We start from the raw sequence: 18,605 nt of genomic DNA on the forward strand, positions 1-18,605 counted from the left end.
GGAAACAAGGAAACCAGGCTTTAGTTGGAATGGTATATAGGAAATGCAAAAGAAAATTCCATAGAATCAGACAAATTTTCTTTCTACAGGCACATTTTAAATTATCATTTCACAGAAGCCAACGAGATACAATCCAGACCCCACTGCTGGAGGAAGCCTGCACTATATTGCTCTCTCTCTATAAAAGATTTGCCTGGAGTTCCTTTCTCTCCCTGCTTCTATCTAAGGTATTTGAGTTGGCCCCAGGAGGGGGACATTTTGCCCTTATGTTGTTCACTGCTCTAATCTGTTATCCTCAAGAACAGGAGGGCACCAGATCATTGTGCCAGTTACCCTCCCAAATCTCTAATTAATGTTGACAGTAAAATATTAGCCACAGCATTAACAACCAGATAAGAGAGAGTACTCCTGAGGTTTGCGCATCCCAGTCAAGAGGGTTTCGTTAAAAAGAGACTTGTTACCAATAATACCAGACTATTTCAACATTTTCTTAAACTAGCACTAAAATAAAGATGACTCATTTATCTTTGTACCGCTATAAATAGTGGTTTGTTTCTCTTACCCCTATTTCCTTCCCTCCCACTGTCCTTCAATCAGATGTAAAATTTCTTTGTTTTTCCGCTATGGGAGGATGGGGAGGAAAAAAAAAAAAAAAACATACCAGAAGCTCAAAAATTCTGTATTTAGGCTAGGTCTTTCTGCCACATCGCAGCATATGAGTTCCAAATATAGATGCATCCACCAGCTCCTCCGAGCAGCAGCATGGCCTACGCTTCCTGCAGGCCCAGAGGCACAGCCAAAAGCTGCACTTGGGAGAGAGAAAGCCGGTGGCCAAAAATGCAGCAAAAGCTCAGTTCTTCCCACAGCTTTCAAACAGTTGTTTTCATTTCGGTTACCTGCACTGCAGTGCACGTTGTCAGTATGTTTACACTACTATTTATATTAATACCTGACCAACAATTATTCCGCAAATATAGCAGAATCGTTCCAAAGACAATAAGGAACAACGCTGCTTCACTGCAAGGCAATGTTAAAAAGCAAAGCACCTCCTTGTTCTGAGAATGTCTTTGCAATAAAATTCATTGTCTTAGCATGTAATATCCTCCTAGGGCACGTGCTTCATGATAAAAATAACACAAACATCCTCCACAGTCCCAAGTCCAGAGTAACCCAAGCCCCAGTCACATATCACCACACCAATCTTTGGGTAGGACGAGAGAAGCAAAATACCTCCCAAGACACTCTTCTCCTACCAATTCTTCCAAGTTTTGCTCTCTCTTCCATAGCTTGCCAGTCTCCTTGTCCATCGTATGTCTTTTTCATGGCATTACAGATTTAAATTGTTTTTAAATAAAGCAAGCACAGCATCTTCATCTACATTTTAAGGAAATATTTATCAACACAAAGGTGGTTTCACCCTGTACAGCGTTTACAATGTTTTTTACCTTGAGGCTACATTAGGATTTGCTGAGAAATGGTATTTGGAATGACTTGTGAATCACTGCCAACTGTGGTTGCACCAACCATATTGCAAGGTTTGGAACAGCCGTAATCATGGGGTATTTCTGACACTGGGAGCAATTGGTCCAGAAGAGCAGTAAAAAAAGATGGTCTGTTCTTTTCTCACTTAATCCCTTCTGTTGAAGCACTCTTAAAAATCAGAATAAAATATGAACTAAGATAACAGATGCCCTTAATGAGGCCCTCTGTTACTCGACTACAGCATCTCTGAAAAAAAAAATACATATATAGATGCTGTTTCAGCAACTAAGACAATAGAATTACAGAGAGCAGAAACTTCATGATTCTTTGGAGTAGAGGGTTATCGTCAGACATGAAGGAATAGTTGGCATGCTTAGAGGCAAGGATTCAACTTGCAGAATACTAAGATATCATCTGTTTCTACTTCCCACTATACATTTCTTGACTCCAAACCCCACTCTCCTCCTAGGTAAATAAATAAATATCTCTGCAACTAATAGATTAAAAACATGCAAAGATAATTTGCACTTGATGAGAAAGCCCATGTTTAAAAAGATTTTAATGCAGAAAAGTAATGCGCATTAAGGGAAACATGGAAACATCACCATTCTAGCTGGTAATTGCACTTTGTAAGAAATCTTACAAAAAGTGCAAAATCAATCACATATGCTTTTAATTCTACCAAAAAAAAAACAAACAAACAACAAACAAACAACAAACAAACAAACAAACAAACAAACACTGTAAAGACTCTACAGGGTATGTCCAAACCCTACTAAAGTCTTTTTAGACTAAAAAATCTCCATATTTAATGGAGCAGCCATTTTGGCTGATGTGTGCAATCCACAGAACACTGACGGCAGAGCTACTAGGTGGTGTTTCTGACTACCCTACTCTAAATGTCATTTGAACATGCTGAATACTACCTGGACGCTAGTTACCTTCATCTCAATAATTTCAAAAGGTTATGTATAAATGAACCAGTGATAAGTAAAACTTTGCAAAATACAAGATTTTTATCAGCAAACATTATTTGGCATTTGCTTCTTTCTCTAGGAAAAAGATCCAGCAACGAATAGTCTTAATGTAAGAAAAAAGCTTTATACTCAATATTTCCTAAGACCAGAATATTAAATCTAATGTCACTGTACATTCTTCCTTAAAGCAGATGTTTATTGTCCTCAGAAGGAATTAGTTATTGCAGTTGAAGAGTAAACCATTACAAAGTGGTTTGTAACGCAACTGGAGAAACTTCATATGCTAATTCCTGAATAATTAAAATGCAGAGAGCCAAACACAGATTTGTAGTCTAGCATCAGCTTTTAATACTTTTTTTTAAGTTCTCTGTGTACCTTTACGTGGTCAGACCACATTTTCACCCAAGGCCTAATGTGAACCTGCATCAGTTACCTCTCTTTACAAGCATGTTATTTGTAAATGTTGCATATATGCCTACATTCCTCTAAGACAGGTTATGATAGACTATTCAGAGGCTTGGGAACTGGTTGTTAGGGATTTACAGATAACAATAAAATCCAAAGACTTATTTTAAAATTCAGTATGGAGTGCAATGTTTTTAGTTCAAAATTGCCATCAACAATTATCATTTATTTAAATAAAACAAAAGAGGAGAGTCTCAAAAGAACTCTATGCATGTCACTCCTACCTTGACAAAAGAAACATATTTTTAAACTTCATACATCCCAGACAAATCACAGTAGGTCTCTAGTCACTTCAGTATACTAGAGGAGGAAAGGGGGAAGTTACACGTTTTCAGCCACTAACAATTTAAAATTAAGACAAGAACAAATATTGTTAGTAAAAGCAAAAGACAGTGGGAAAAGCTACTCAGCTTGTGGAATAACAATATTGTTAAATAGAAATGGTTGTTTTCTGAACACAGTCATTTTATAAAATGTACAGTAAAGCTTTTATATGCAAATTACCCAAACTCAGAAACCTTTCACTTCAAATTGAATTGAGAATAGCTTGAAGTAGAACACTTTAGTGAAAACGTGCTTAAAATGAACAAAATCAAGAAGTAACATGCACACACACTATCAGTGGAAAAAAAAAATAATCCTTGTAAATAAATATTTGATTGATGCGCTGCTAACAACAACAAAAGATTAAAAATGGTTTCAAATATATTTAGATAGCCTTTATATAGATGCATTTATTATTTGTTTTTTCATAAGTACTGATTAGATTTAGTAAACTACGGGTTTGGCCACCAAATATGTACCTACATTACATAAAAGATTAAAACTACTACAGTGGAAAATAAGTGGAAAAATGAGCGGAAAACCTCATAAACAGATATTATCACATTTAAAACTTCCCATTGCTAACATACTACAACAACACAATTTCCCTTCAGCTTTTGAACTAGATACGTATGATTCTTTCATTGTACTTTTACTCTATGGAGAGGTTGCAGTAGGCTGGAAACTGCTATTACAAAGCTCACATGGATTTTAAAAGAAGTTGAGTGTAAAACAACTGCTGTATCTGCTGTTTTCAAGAGCCTTAAGATGTATTTACCTTAGGGGTTTCTAGCCAGCCTGGGACCTCTAAAGATGTACCTGCTGAAAATGATAATTGACACAGACCACATTATTGGAATGCCAGCTCCATTTTTTTTTTTTCCTGTTATAAATTCCTGGTAATTTATTTAACAACTTTGATGAAACCAGCTGTGATCCAAATGTATCTGTTTGATTACATGTGGCTACTTTTGATTTGACTGCTGCATCAGGGTCTTGCATGAATCCAACTTGTGGTGCACTCGCTGACTAGGGCTGACAAAGAAGATGCAATGAGGTGGCCCACTGAGGTATCTCACTAGGGGTAAATAAAGAAAGAGCTAATCATAGGGCAAATGTGAAGGAAGGAATGTGAGAGGAAAAGAAAGGCTATCATCAAGAAAAGGATGTAGCCCTTATCATAAAACCCACACATAGATTCTCAGTTTATTAAAACATTCATCCCATGGTAGTGACAGATCAATCTCTATGTAAAGCTAAGTCCTTAGTAAAACGATTTAGTAAAACGATTTTGAATTTGCTTATTCATTGTATACTTCCTCATGGCTGAATATAGAAATTGGACTTTATTTGATGCTTGGAGGTTAATTCTCCCATTGGATTTGATCCTGGCTACCAATTACATGAGAAAGAGGCATGGAGACGTTTGTCTTAGGGCAAAACTTGGTCCTTAATTTATCAGTTTTTGAGAACAGAAGACAAATGTAAGTAGTAACCAATAAAACACTCCGATAGACTTTTAAGCTAAATAGCTCTCTTTCTCACATCAGCTAGGAATAAAGCTTGGAAAAAAAATTAAACTAAAAACATTAACAAGTCAGACATTAAAAATAAACATTAAAAATAAACTTGGGGCCAAGTAAACTCTAAATGCAACACATAGTTCCCTTACACTGAAAGTCTCAAATCTGAGAAGTTTTGAGTTGGACAGTCTGCACACCTAAGTTCACCTATGTGAGAATATTAAAAAAAACAGTATCGATAATATTCCATATTTATCCCTGTCAAAGTGTACCTACAACATACAAATGAATATGACACCTGCATAATGACATAATTGTATACAAATTTGAAACACGTGTACCAAAACCAATAATACCTAGGGCATTCCCAAAAAAAAGACAAACTATACATTGAATAGTTAATATTTTAGTTAATTGAATACATTGAACATTGAATAGTTAATATTTTCTCTATAAATATACATGAAGTATTTTATTTTTTTCCAGAAAGTAAAGAATGTTTGCAGTCTGGCAGTTTTATATTGTGCCTTCACATGAAAAAATGCTATTATATTAACATTTATAATCTCCTTGCCGTTAAAGCACCTGCAGTGAAAGTGTAGCTAAAAAGCAAGCTATGTTTATATTGGAGATAAGGCAACTTACTCTGACTGGAAAATAAAAAGGATAGTTCACTCTTTCAACTTATGAAGCATGTATGCTCAAACATATTATATGACTATCCTACTAGGTGCTGGCAGATAGGGCAGATAGGAAGATAGCCAAAGATTTAATTTCCACAGATGACATTGCACTCAAAAGATTCAAACAATAAAACAATAAGCAAATGCTGAAAATCGCTTACTTTTAAAACAACTTTTAAAAAATGATTCTGCAGATTCTTGTCTAGATTAACTGTGATGGGAGTTTGGTTCTACCTGCGCAAGCTTTCTGCAAACACTAACTGTATGGGAAGAGCTGAGGGTTTACACTTTAACATACTCTAAAGTATATATTGGTGGTAGGGGGATGGTTGGATCAGATGATCTTGGAGGTCTTTTCCAACCTTATGATTATATGACTTATTGAATGTTCCCCAAGACTTGTATATAAAGCTAACTCAAGATTTAAAGCAGGTTTTCATTTTAAAATTCGATAATCTTACCCCCCTCTTTTTTTTTTTTTTTTTTGTGATGGGTACAGCAGACAGAGTCTATAGGGCTATTTTTCAATTCTTGTGTGTTTTATTTCATTCAGCAACACTGTTCAGCCCCCTCCACACTTCTCTCCAGAATTTCCAAGCCACCTGAATGAAAACGGTACCCATCTCTTCCTTTCAGCCCATGTGTAATGACTTTAAAGACCTCACCGGCCTGCAGGCTCACATGGCACAGATATCACTTTAGACTTAGAAATTTCAGCCTTTGTACTTGTACTGGAGAGTGTAATTTTTTTGGATAAAAAAATGTCATGTGACACAATTCATTTGAGCTCTGTGAGGCTTACTTGTGTTTAGCGTGGTTAGCTTTATTGGAAAAGTAGAACCCAATATTTCATTTTGTAAATGTTTACTCCCCAAACTTCAGTGGTATCTTTAGCTTAATTCTGAAGTTTAATTCAGAGTTCATATGATGATTCAAAGTCTTTTAGATTCAATATTACCCAGCCTTACAAACTCATCAGGAAGATGTAGCAACCTGTGTACAAGATCTCCTCACCTGCATTTGCCACATAGACGGATGGTAATGAAAAGCCCACACCAAAAAAACAACCTGATGATGTTTCCTCAGTCATCAAAGAAAATTACTCACTTGGGGTGACTGAATGAGTAGAATTTGAAAGATGGCATTATAATTATAAGCCAGAAACTCAAATGTTATTATACTTCTTGCTAACTGATATTTCAACTGTTAATGCCAAACTCCATCTAACTCGTCTGAACACTTTTGCACTGTCTCTCTTTCTATTGCTAAATGTGTGTACAATACCATGAAGGAGACTTAGGTATATTGCAAAGGTTGTATTTTAAAATGATATGGGATTGATGCATTTGACTTTTTAAATCTTTCTCACTCTACTTCAGAAAAGGAATCTGAAATCAGTGTGGTTTTGCTATACTGTATCTTTCAGTGAAAGAAGATAGATATTTTCAGTATGAAAACGATTTATGAATTTTTGCACATTTATTAAAAACAATACTGCATAACACTTCAGGAAATATAACCCATCAGAAATCTTCTCATATTTATATCTAAGAAATGAATATTCTTTCCCCCCTGAGTAAAATGATATATACAATGGCAGGAGACTTAAACGCTAAAAGCACTTTCAATATTTTCAATCATTCTTATATATGTTCGTGTGTATTTCATTTCTTTTATTGGTAAATATGCAGTCTAACTTGCTAATAGAACACCGTTAATATTTAGCTTGATTTTTGAAGACAATATTGTCAAAATTTTCCTACCAACAGTATTCTAGTTGACCCTTCCCAAAGCACATACAGCTGGACCATGGCTGCATGGCCAATATGGAAGGAAAAGGAAGGAAAGGACTCCAGTTCTCTGAAGAAATAATCCTTTTTTCTCAACGTAGTCAAACACAAGCATTACGAACAGGAGTGAGGCCTTACTAGCCTCTTCCTGTTACAAAGGCAAAACTTTTTACATGAAAGTGTATCTGAGAGAGCAATACCTTTGCAATTAACAGGTTCTCACTTCCCTTAAAGCACCTCCACCTATGTGCTGCCTTTCCCTTTAGCGACACCAGGGAGGCAGAAACGTATCTAGATTCCTCAGTTCCTCTTCCCCAGTTGCTGCATTTAGTTATTTTACTGCCTAAAAGAAATAGCATTCTGTCTTAACTTTTTTCTACATTCCTTTGTCTGGCTTGCTCTGGAACACCTTTTAGAATTACATCAATATGCAGAATACAGATATTCCAGATAATTAAGAAATCTGTTGTGGCATTCAGAACAAACAAAGCACAATTAAGCTAGGATGATAGCCAAAAAAATAAAAATAAAAATTAGGAAGCAGAAACAATTACAACTAGAATGTTTAAAAATTGTACCCAGCCTACATGGATCAATGCAACTCCTCTCTCCTAGTAGCAGCTTAACAAACAGTGACAAAAAGGGTGAGTGCTCCAGAACATCCCCAAGTGCAGTTGCTACCAATGTATTTTCTGTTCTTCCTATGATTTGAACGCACAGATTTTAAATATAAATGTATTTATAAGATTTACAGTATTTCCATAACATTTTGTATGATAAATCCAGACTAGATAACAAATACAAGACTGTAAAAAGTATGTTAATATCAATGATGCCTATAATAAAGCAAGAAAATCAAAGAATTTAGGATACCAAAGGAGGAAAAAAAAAGTCTTTTTTTTTTGAAAAGAAAAAAAAAAACACATCATAAAGAATGTGAACAAATCAATAAGCAGTAGCACTGTAGCCATTTCAATCCATGGATTAAAAGACCAAATAAAGGGGCAAAACTGCTTTTCACCTGTGACACAGCCACAGAGGCTCAGCGCCCACCAGTACACACATAAAAGTGACGAGTGAGTTGTCGTAGTGAAGAGCAGAGGTATACAGCCTTTATCAGATGAGAGGGGATTTGTCAGAGATTAATAGAATTCCATTGTAATATCCATATCTCACAAAGGCATACTCTGACAGGGTCCAATTACTTTCAACAAGCTGGGCCTGCAACACGGACCCTCTGAACCGGAATGGCCCTCCAATCTGTATGCTTTCGTTCAGACAGATAACACCAACGTGTTTCTCTCTGTGATCACTGCCTAACTTAAATGAGTTAATCTCGTTTTCCAGATGAATTGTTATTTTGTCTCCCGCAGGCTGTGATTACCGGATAAAAGTATTGTGTTAACAGGAGGGCCAGGGTCTTTTCAGCAGCGGATTCCACGTTCAGATAACCAGCCAGAGAGGGCTCTTTTTTTTTTTTCTTTTTTTTTTCTTTTTTTTTTTTTCCCTTATGTGAAGTAAGAAAGTGGCACTAACAGGAGAAAACTGTGAAATGACACAGAGATAAACCTTCCCAAATAATTATGTAACTTCGTCAGAGGTCGAAGAGGCAGTTTATCTTCATATTTCAAAAGAGTGTCCCAGTGAACCAATCCAATTTAAGGACTACCTCTACATATTTTAAGAAGTTATTTGCCTATCAGTTCATGCCTGCCCTTTCTTTCTCTAATGGCTCTTGCTTCTTAAGCCATTATAATGTGTTTGAGAAGTTCACATCAGAGGCTATCAGAATATAAATATTTGGAAGCACTGAAATATATCTGGGTAGTATCAGACAACAGGAAGAAGAAAACAAGCCCATGATTTCACAAACAGTTCTCTTAAGCTGATGAGGTAAGAACCATATGGTGAGAGTTATAGTCTACAGAACATTTTTTCTCAGCTAATGTATTTTCTCGGTGACAGCAGGGAGATTCTTCATTTCCTTTGCTAGATAAAGAAGAAAAAGCCTCACTATAATGCCCACTCTTAAAAACTATACCTTTGGGGGGTTAATGTAGAAGCACACACTCAAACAGCCAGTCATGTCTTGACCACCAGGAAAATTCTTTCAGGGTCAAGAATGAATCACATTTAGACCCAACCCAGGCAAACTCAAACCCACGAACAATAGCAGAATCACACTGACTTTTGTCAAGTCTGCTTTTCATACATTTTCATCTGCATAGAAAAAAAATGAAAGTATTATGTTATTTTAGCATCCAGTGACAAAAAGTACATAAAATTTGATCTCTGATTGTAATAGACTTCTTGAGTGGCTCTCTCAGTATGCCTAGATACACCTCTCCTGAGGTGGCTTACATCAACAATCTGGAACCAAGATGAAACATCCAGTTGTAGGCCAGGGCGTACACACTGCCCATGAAACGCAGTCAACAAGCTTATGAAAACTTCCTGACAGAAAGCCATAACTTTTGATTTCAAAAAGACCATATGTTCAACAAAATAAGTATGAATACCAGTGCATAATGTGCATCCAAAGCCCTTGGTGGCTCTATCCACCCTGTGGGCCAGGTCTGCTGCACAGCAGGCCCTACCAGGCCCAGGCCTTGGTTTTGCAGAGCCAGGGACCCAGTGAAGCCCTTCACAGCTGCCTCTACACTTCTGTGCCCACGTTTCTGCTCACAGGGAAGGAGAGACTGTGGCTGAAGCGAAAAGTAAATCTGAGGAATATCAGTCTCTACACAGTCTATTTGGACTGTCTTTTTTATGTAAAGAATAACTGACATCAGTAGATAAGAAAATCATTCATAGGTAGCCAGCTAAATTAATGAGAAGATAACATGTTTTGGAGACTTTCTATATTACGGAGTTTTAATATTTAATATCTCATAAAGAAGTGACTATCTGTGCAGCTTGAACCACAGTCACTGCATCACTGTCTTCCGTCTTGATCAAGTTGGCAGTATCCCCACTTCCGGCCAGAGGGTAGTAAATTTAACCTCCATACTGGGAACAAAATTCATAATCTGTCATTTAAAGATCCCTGGTATTTTTCAAAATGGGTAGATGATAACCTAATGGTTTACATTCTCTTAAAAAAAAAAAAAAAAACAGGCTTTAGGATTATGCATTACATACAACAGGATGCAAAATGTCTATACAGTGTAAGCAAACAGTCAATCACATGCTATTTTTGGAAAAAAGCAAAGAAAAAAATCTAAGTACTCAGGGTGTAAAACCAATGTTACAGACAAAACATGTCTTTGCTTTAGAAGGTGAATAGAAAAGATCATTTTTGCAAGTAGGAGCCTCCCTCAGGTATACAAGGAAACACATCTGTTCGCTGGGCAACAAAAAGACACATTCCTCTCCTCACCTCCACCCAGCGCCGCAGTTTATTCTACTTAGCAGGAGACAAGTGATGCAGCTAGGAGAGTGTGAAGTGCTCCTATGCATCATCATAAACAAGATAAGCAGGATTATTTCCTAAATTACAAACACCTACACCTGCAACAAATCACCGAGAGGAGCGGGTGATGCTGTGGGTGCAGCACGGGCACAAAGATGTGTGCTTTTAGCAGGCTTTTATCAATGCTGCTGCTGCTTTAGGAGCAGGACACGGGTGTGACTTTCTGGTTACACGTTGACTTTGCCTTGTCTTTGTCTGAAGAAGGAAGGAACAGTATATTTCTGTACTTTTTTACACGTGTTTTGATTGCACTGTTTCTCTTGACTTAGTAGAGGAAAGGGTAGGCCTCAATAGAGATCTCGGAGGCCATCGGTTCCCTGAGGTACGGCCTCAGTAGGAGGATTTTTTTGTTGTTGTTTTTCTTGCTTAATTAACAGATCAGATGTGGGAATAATTATGAATAAACATCAGGCAATGTCATTTAGAGACTGGTCACTTTGACTAACCCGTGATGAGTCTATACAGAGCCACACAAGGGATTAAGCTCTCAGCACAGCTGTAACCAGCGCTGAGCACATCCTGACTCTGTTCTCTGTGCAGGGCACAGCCCTGACATTCTGCTTAGTACATCAAAATTCAGAGTTTCCAGTGAACAGTCCTATTTCGGATCTCAATGGAAGCTAATAGTGGTCCTCCTCACAATAACAGTCTTTTCCCAAACAAAGCCAATATTGGTATAGCAGAAATGATGCTAGTAAGAAGTGATGTGAATTGGTAACAAAGAAGCTTGATCAGCATGATGGAGACAGTCACAGACACAAATTAAATCTCAGACACAAATTAATTTCTCATTCATTTTTCTGTAAACCAGTGCTACAAAACAGTTTGTAAAAGTTGCAGTGAAGGTAGCAGGTGGAAATTATATTATGTCAAGAGCTAAAAATATTCTCTGTGAAGAAATTTTAAACACATAAACTTTTCCTTTTTTTTTTTTTTTTTTTTAGTGCATCAAAATACATGCACAGCAGATCTGTGTTTTGCTACATGGTTCTACTTTTTTAAATTGCCCATCTTTTTTACTCGGTAGTGTTATAAACATAAAATTGATAAAATGGACAGCATTCTTTCTAAGCTAGCTTACATCTCTCCCTTTATGAAAGCTTCCTAAACATGCAAGCACTCCATAAAAAAGTAACTGGTGCATGCAGAAGCAATGCAGTTCACAAATGAAGCAGTATAATGTCAATGGTTTGAAATTGTTCAGTCTCAGTTGTTTTCCAAGTCAATGCACTGGCAGTCTTGCCTGAATGCAACTAGTCAATAGAGGGAAAATAAATAGAGCATTTCCAGAATTCACCCATCAGCACTGAAAAGTGTCTGCTTACTATTACACAGTTTTAACATGTCATAATCATTTTTCACAGTAAAGAAACCCTCCTCATACCTTGGACAAAGAATGAATGACTATTTTAGCACCCTATCATTTCTTCTAATAGAAATTCCAAGCAAAGTGCATTGATTATAGTATTGTAAATAGCATGTGGCATTAAAGTAGATTGTGAATCCTTCAGCCTAATTTTAATGCTACATTATGAATAAAAAATTCTGATTTGGATATTTAAAATCAGAGACTTCTGTATTTGGACTTTATTTAACATCTCTTTAGGTATCTGTACATTTTAAGAGCTCCCTGTAATTTCAGGTAGAGTTCAAGAGCACAATTTATGCACACAGTATTATTCCCATACAGAATCCTATTGACTATTCAATTGGGTAAGTTTTGCTCATACAGGTAAAAGCTTTAGTGGCACAGCTATATGACTCTAAGCACCCATACATCAAGAAGCAGAGGGATACAACTGTCCATATCTTTCTATCTTTTATTTCTCCCATGCCTGTACGATATGCTATGTCAAATAGCACCACTAGGTTGAATACTACACAAAGAAAGAAAGGAAGCAGACAGGACAGCCACATTGCTACACTTTCCTTTTGAAAAAACAGGTTATGCCTGCTTCTCCAAGCATCTAGATGCTAAATTACATCTAAGGTGCTATGCCTACTTAGATAAAGCCCTTGGAATGCCACATAATTACAGAAAGGATCTACCATAGTCAGAAAAAAATAAAAATAAAAAAGAAGTATATATTTTCCAATCCCCTGCCTTGTTATCTGTCACCTGGATGAAAATCACATAAAAAAATAAAAAGAGGGGAAAAAAAATCCCCTTCAGACCCAAGAACAAACTAACGCCCATGGATATAAATGTTACAATAAAAGAGCAGGACAACTACTAGCAGAGCTTTTATAGCTTAACAGTATTTTGACAACAAATGTTCATATTTCATTTGAAATTTATGAAACCTTTGTGCCTGTAATCCCATGAGCAGCTACATGGTAAATGAAAGTAGCAGGCAGTCTAGATTAATAATATTTCGCTTCATACTGGAAGAGCATTCTAAGGAAAAGAAATCTTGCTTTATCTGCTCTCCCACTTTCCTTTTTTATTTTTTTACAGTCTCTGTATTGGAGCAGATTCAGAGTTCTAAAACCTGCTTGCAAATAGCCACAGATGCCTTATTAATTTATGAGAAACTGAAGGACCCATCACAAGATATAAGCAAGCAATTTAGGAATAGCAAGTACAGGCGTATGATACATGGCAAAATACTACAGTTCCTAGTGTTAGTGAGCTACCAGTGGTTTAAATCAAGTTCAAGGGGAATACCTGGAGTAAGCTCCTGTACTTCCTAATCTAATAAAAAAAATGATATGAAAAAAAAAAAAAACCACGTTGCCCTATGAATCATAACCTTTGCTTTCACATTTTCACAGTTTAGAAATACATGTATGCTAAAAGCTCAAGTGTGGCTTCTTGCACTTAAATGTATGAGTGCCTAAGTGTCTCTTTCACCAGCTCTATTTATCTTCAAGCATATCCAACATAAATAGCCATTTTTTTTTCACTTTTTTAAAGTAGTATCTTAGTGCAAGCTATCTTGGCAAACCTGATGTGGGCTAATTATGTGCCTAGAAAGCAGATACTTATTAAAATCCTTATATCTTTTTTGAATTCTCTTGTGGACTTACCTCATATGCACAAGGAGTATTAGGTTGGTAAGGACATACTTTGATTTACTGTTTCATAACAAACAACAAATCAAATGAAATTTAAGGGAGAAACAAAACAAAACAAACAAACAAACAAAAAACAGCTTATTTCAGCTACTGGAAGTACATTTCTTAAAGATAGTTATTAAAAACAGTCCTTTTGACCCCTTTCCATAAAAACTACGACCTTTGTTCAACTATTCTAAATTTCAAGTATTTCTGTAGCATTTCATTTTCTGAAAAGCTTAACACTTTAGCTTTTGAAAAAAAAGAAATCTGAAAAGCAAATACTGAATTTGCCATTAAAAAAGTTAAGCAAAAATTCATAGGTATGTGATCTGTAAGATACTGCAATAACAAAAATACTTGCTAAAGAAATAGGCATGTAGGTCAAAAATATTGTTCACTGGTGGGTGAAAGGCCAGGAAAACACTGGGTGAACCAGATACAGCTGGGGAAAACTGAATGATGGAACAGAGAAAGAGTAATATAATAGCAAAGTGAAAAAGAGAGCCTAGAGAAACTGTTTTACTCACCCAGTAAAACAGGTAAAACAGTGCATTAGACAGCTTTAGGAAAAGGACACAGAAGATACAGAGGTAAAGGGGGGTACCTGAGAACAACATTACTGTGGATGCCATGTCACTAAGGGGCTTTGCCATTTCCAATCTATTGGACTTACAAAGAGGTAGAGATATCTGGCTAGGGTACTGAAAATAAATTACAAATAAACCTTGTTATCTGTGACATGCATACGAACTACTTTCGTGACTGAAAGAGATTCCAGAAAGACATCCTCATCATAAAGGTCTAAGACTTGCCATCTGGAGCAGACCACTGGTCAATATTTTGGTAGTGATGAAAGGAAGAAGTGTTTCTGGAAGATATTGCCAAGAAGCGAAAGACAAAACCCGCCAAACTTACAGTCCTGTGTTTTCACTAATATATTGCAATTAATGTTTACCACCAAGAACAGAAGATAAGAGCTATATTGCTTGAGCTCTTTCCTCGTAAGAACACATTGGATTTTCAAATATATTAGCATCCAAAGAAAGGCTTCCATCAGCATCTGTGCTGAGTGGGTTCAATAACAGTCTAACCAATTTACTATAAAACTTTCATAGAAGCATTACATACCTGCATCAGGTTCACAGTTTTATTAATTTACACTGATTTTATGGTTTCTTGAAGTTCTTACATCTGAAAGAATGAACCGATATTCAAAGAAAGCTGAGTCTAGTGAGAAAATGATCTGCTTAAACACCATTCAGTCTCATAAAAGAGTAACTATACAATAGTTATAATACTACCTTCTATGGTCATAAAAACTGATATATGTATAATCAGCTTAATCAGTTAATAACTTCCGTTTCTTCTAATGCAGGAAAAAAAAAAAAATACTGATCAGCTTTGTGGTTTAAGTACTAATTTGGGGATTTGGGGCCAGAAGGCAGAGGGGCGCATGCTGGAAGAAAGCAGGCCAAAGGGAGTTTGGGGTTTGTCTTTCTAAACAGAAAGGTCCAAGCAGGGATTGCACTTCTGAGTTCTCTTTCAGGATGCTCCATGGCAACATATTGAAGACAGGCATACTTTCCAAAAGACTGAAGCATTAATGTATTTTAATATTAATATATTTTATGAAGTGAGATTTGATCAGATCCTGCACGGCAGCCAACTAAGTCCAAGAACTAACTTTAATTTCTACACTTAGGTTTGGCCAGCAATTCAGACAAGTATACACTGTACAATATTATATTACTTATGATAGCAGAAACTATTCAATTATTGAGTAGCTATGCACCTATCCAGAGGCTAAAATCCAACTCCGTTATTTACGCTTACGTAATAATTCCATGATAGTACATCTCCTCTATTACCCTACACATAAGCACAGTTTATTTGCAATAACCGATATTTTTTAAATCTCCCCAAGAAAAGACAGTAACGTGTACAGCTGTGCATCAATAAGATGAGAAACAAGAGTGGTGTGGAAGAAAAACTTGTGTGAAGTAGAGTGGATTGTTTCCTACAGGTAATCAAATGGCTTTGCTAAGTAAGAACTAACTGCCCCACTCTCCTAGACCTAGACCACTCTCCTGCACAGGTCTAGTTTCTTATTTGTTTAGACTTCAAGTCTTTCAAGCTAAGTAAATGGACTGAAGCCAGAAAGTTTGCAAGTTTGTGTACTTTCAAGTAAAAAAAAACAACTGTAAATAAATTGGGAATTCTGGGGAATGGAGTGTGCTTAACCTGGACCTGCTCTGAACTTATTTCCCAGCTGCTTAAACTTTGGTACTACCCCAAGAAACAAACAAAAACTTTTAGTGAGTAAACAGTGGTCATTGGCTCTTACGGCAGTTCCAGAAGAGCAACTCCAAGAAAGAAGCTGTTGTGACTTCGAAGTATCTCAGTTCCAGAGGCTATTTTTATCATCTGCAGAAATCACGTTTCTACATGTGTACATAACTTCAAAAATAAAGTTACACTAAAGTAGAAAGCCTAGCCCAAGTAATTTCTTTTTAACTTTAATTCTCCCAATAATTTCTCCACACTAAAATTAGATTAATCAAACTCGGACAGTTTAATATCAGAGCACTGTCTTTAAAGGTATATTTCCTAAATAAGAAAATATACATTTTTCAAACAGTGACGTCTGTATTGTATGCTTGAAGTAGAGAAGGATATGGGGGAATCTGATAAAACTTGGGGTACTAAATCTTGAATATACAGGAAAAAAAAAAAAAGAAAGGAAAAACAATCACTTCAAGAAAGAAATACCACATAATGATTTGGGGGCTGAAAAGGAACAAAGTAACCAGGTAAAGAGACCAGCATCAAAACACCAAAGCTGTACTTTACTCATCCCGATAAGGCTATTTTTTAAGCTGGATTTGTCACAGACAAAATGCATCCGGCAACATACTCGTACCATGATGTGAAGTTTACTTCAAGGTATGACACAGAAAGGAGTAAAGAAGTGAAAGAAGTCAATGAGAAATTTAATATTAATATCAGATAGGTCCATACTTCTGTAATGGATATGATTTCACTTAGGTGAACCCTCTATGGATTTTATGACCACTCTTCTCAAAGGGCCCAGCTGGGTATTCCTTCTGTCCTTCACCCCAGTGTCCTGGGCCATTGGGTGACCTCAGATTGTACTGCTGGCAGTTTTTAAACAAAAATTCTGGTCTCAGTTAAGAATTATACTCATAAAAAAAAATATTTATATTTTAGTAAATTATATCATAAATCAAGACACAGTACTCTCACAGAGTCCTAAATCACTTTCCTATGCCACCCACAAAGACCACATTAACAAGGAGTGTTGATGCACAGATAACAGCTACCCATCCAGCAGGCATTTATTGGGTTTTCTCCCATCTTCCAACCTCATAAAGTTTGAATGTAAACTTCCCAATAAAACGTAGACAAAAAATACAGCTACAGCTATTAGGGAACCCCAAAACCATAAAAATGCACATACCTCTGAATGCCTGATGTTTCATTCCAAAACTATTAATTGTTTATAACATTTAGCTGAACAAATGCTTTAACATATTAAACAGTTGAAGGCAACAGTAGCTCAGATTTCCAATCTGATCTCTCTTTTGCCATTTTAGAGCAACAAAACAGAAACCCAAATGAAAGCCAGGACTTTTTTTTTTTTTTCTTCCATTAAAAAACCAACCAACCAACCAAACAAACAAAAACTAATAAACTTTATAAATAGATGTATTTCAGATGTAGAGACTAAAATCTATTTGCATTTCATCAGCCAAGCATTAATAATGTTGAACATAAACACAAATTCTATGAAAGTATTATGAATGTGGTAGCTGTACATTCATTCCAACTAATACCTTTTATTTGTCTTTATGGCATTAGACCAGTTCTACAACACACAAGAAAAAGAAATAGTCTCTGTTTTTTTTTGTCTGTCTTTCCACAGGGAAGATGAAGACTGGTCTGGTTTTGGAGAGTAGTTTAGTGCTAGTGGTAGTTTGGTTTTCCCCCATGTGTGTCTTCCCAAACTATACTGAAAGAAGTAAAAAGAAAACTATCCTGATTTTTCTCGGCAGAAGTGGATGGGGTTATAAATTGCTCTGAAAGCTCCCTTGACTTTAAAGTGATATCAGATTATGCTCCTTTACATCAGAAAACTGCCTTCTCTGCTAAGGATGATTTGTCCCAGTGCTGTGTATTTCCTTAGCTGTCATCTTCTGCTACTCATACTCTTTCCTATTCCTCATACTTGACAATTTATTTTCTCTCTACCCATTCCTGCACCCCTCCAATTTCTTCATCCCTGGACAACACCAGTTTAAACCAACTAAAAGCCAAGATGAAACATAAAGGGTACCCACCACTAATCTTGGTTTACTTATGTGTTATGCTTCATTTTGGCCATCTTAACTACTACACAACTTACAAGAGAAAGGTTTTGCCCCTTCATAAATTAAATAAAATGATAGCATGAGGGATTCTGAGTAAACCTTTGACATGATATCAATTATAATAATTCATATAGTGAAAAAAATGACAATAATTTAGAACTTTAGTTAGATTTAGGTAGATTTTGATGGAAGTCTCCTTCTTCATCTGCAGGTTTTGTAGTTAGAAATTTCAATTGCTGCCTTCAAGAAAAGAAATCTAGGGCCAACAAGGAAAATAAAAACAGTCAGTTTAAATGATGTATCAACGAGGGAACCATAAGGTAAATTGAGATATATACACTTACGTTACAAGTAATTCATGGCAGTCAAGACTTCTGTTTTCTCGTATAGAATCAATACATGGCTCAGCTTCTTCAAGAGAAGCAAAAGTAAAACATATCC

General features: G+C 36.2%; 1 protein-coding gene across 11 annotated transcripts in view; it reads right to left on the minus strand.

Annotated features, from left to right (window-relative positions):
- WWOX (WW domain containing oxidoreductase) overlaps positions 1-18,605 on the minus strand; it is a 510,587-nt gene that overhangs the window by 237,967 nt on the left and 254,015 nt on the right. Inside the window, exons 9-10 of one of the 11 annotated variants that reach the window (XR_013938395.1) lie at positions 18,509-18,604; positions 5-18,420 (exon numbers count right to left, since the gene is read on the minus strand). The exons of 9 other annotated variants lie outside the window; for them this stretch is intronic. Coding sequence is in view for 1 of the 2 variants with exons in the window: in XM_080552526.1 (XP_080408652.1) it covers positions 18,578-18,604 (27 nt within the window). In the remaining variant the exon portion in view is untranslated. Of the gene's footprint in view, positions 1-4; position 18,605 lie in introns of those variants that run through there. One more of the 11 variants, XM_080552526.1, reaches the window with a different exon arrangement.

The sequence above is a fragment of the Anser brachyrhynchus genome (genome assembly GCF_964034855.1).
Source record: "Anser brachyrhynchus genome assembly, chromosome: 12".
Classification (NCBI taxonomy): domain Eukaryota; kingdom Metazoa; phylum Chordata; class Aves; order Anseriformes; family Anatidae; genus Anser; species Anser brachyrhynchus.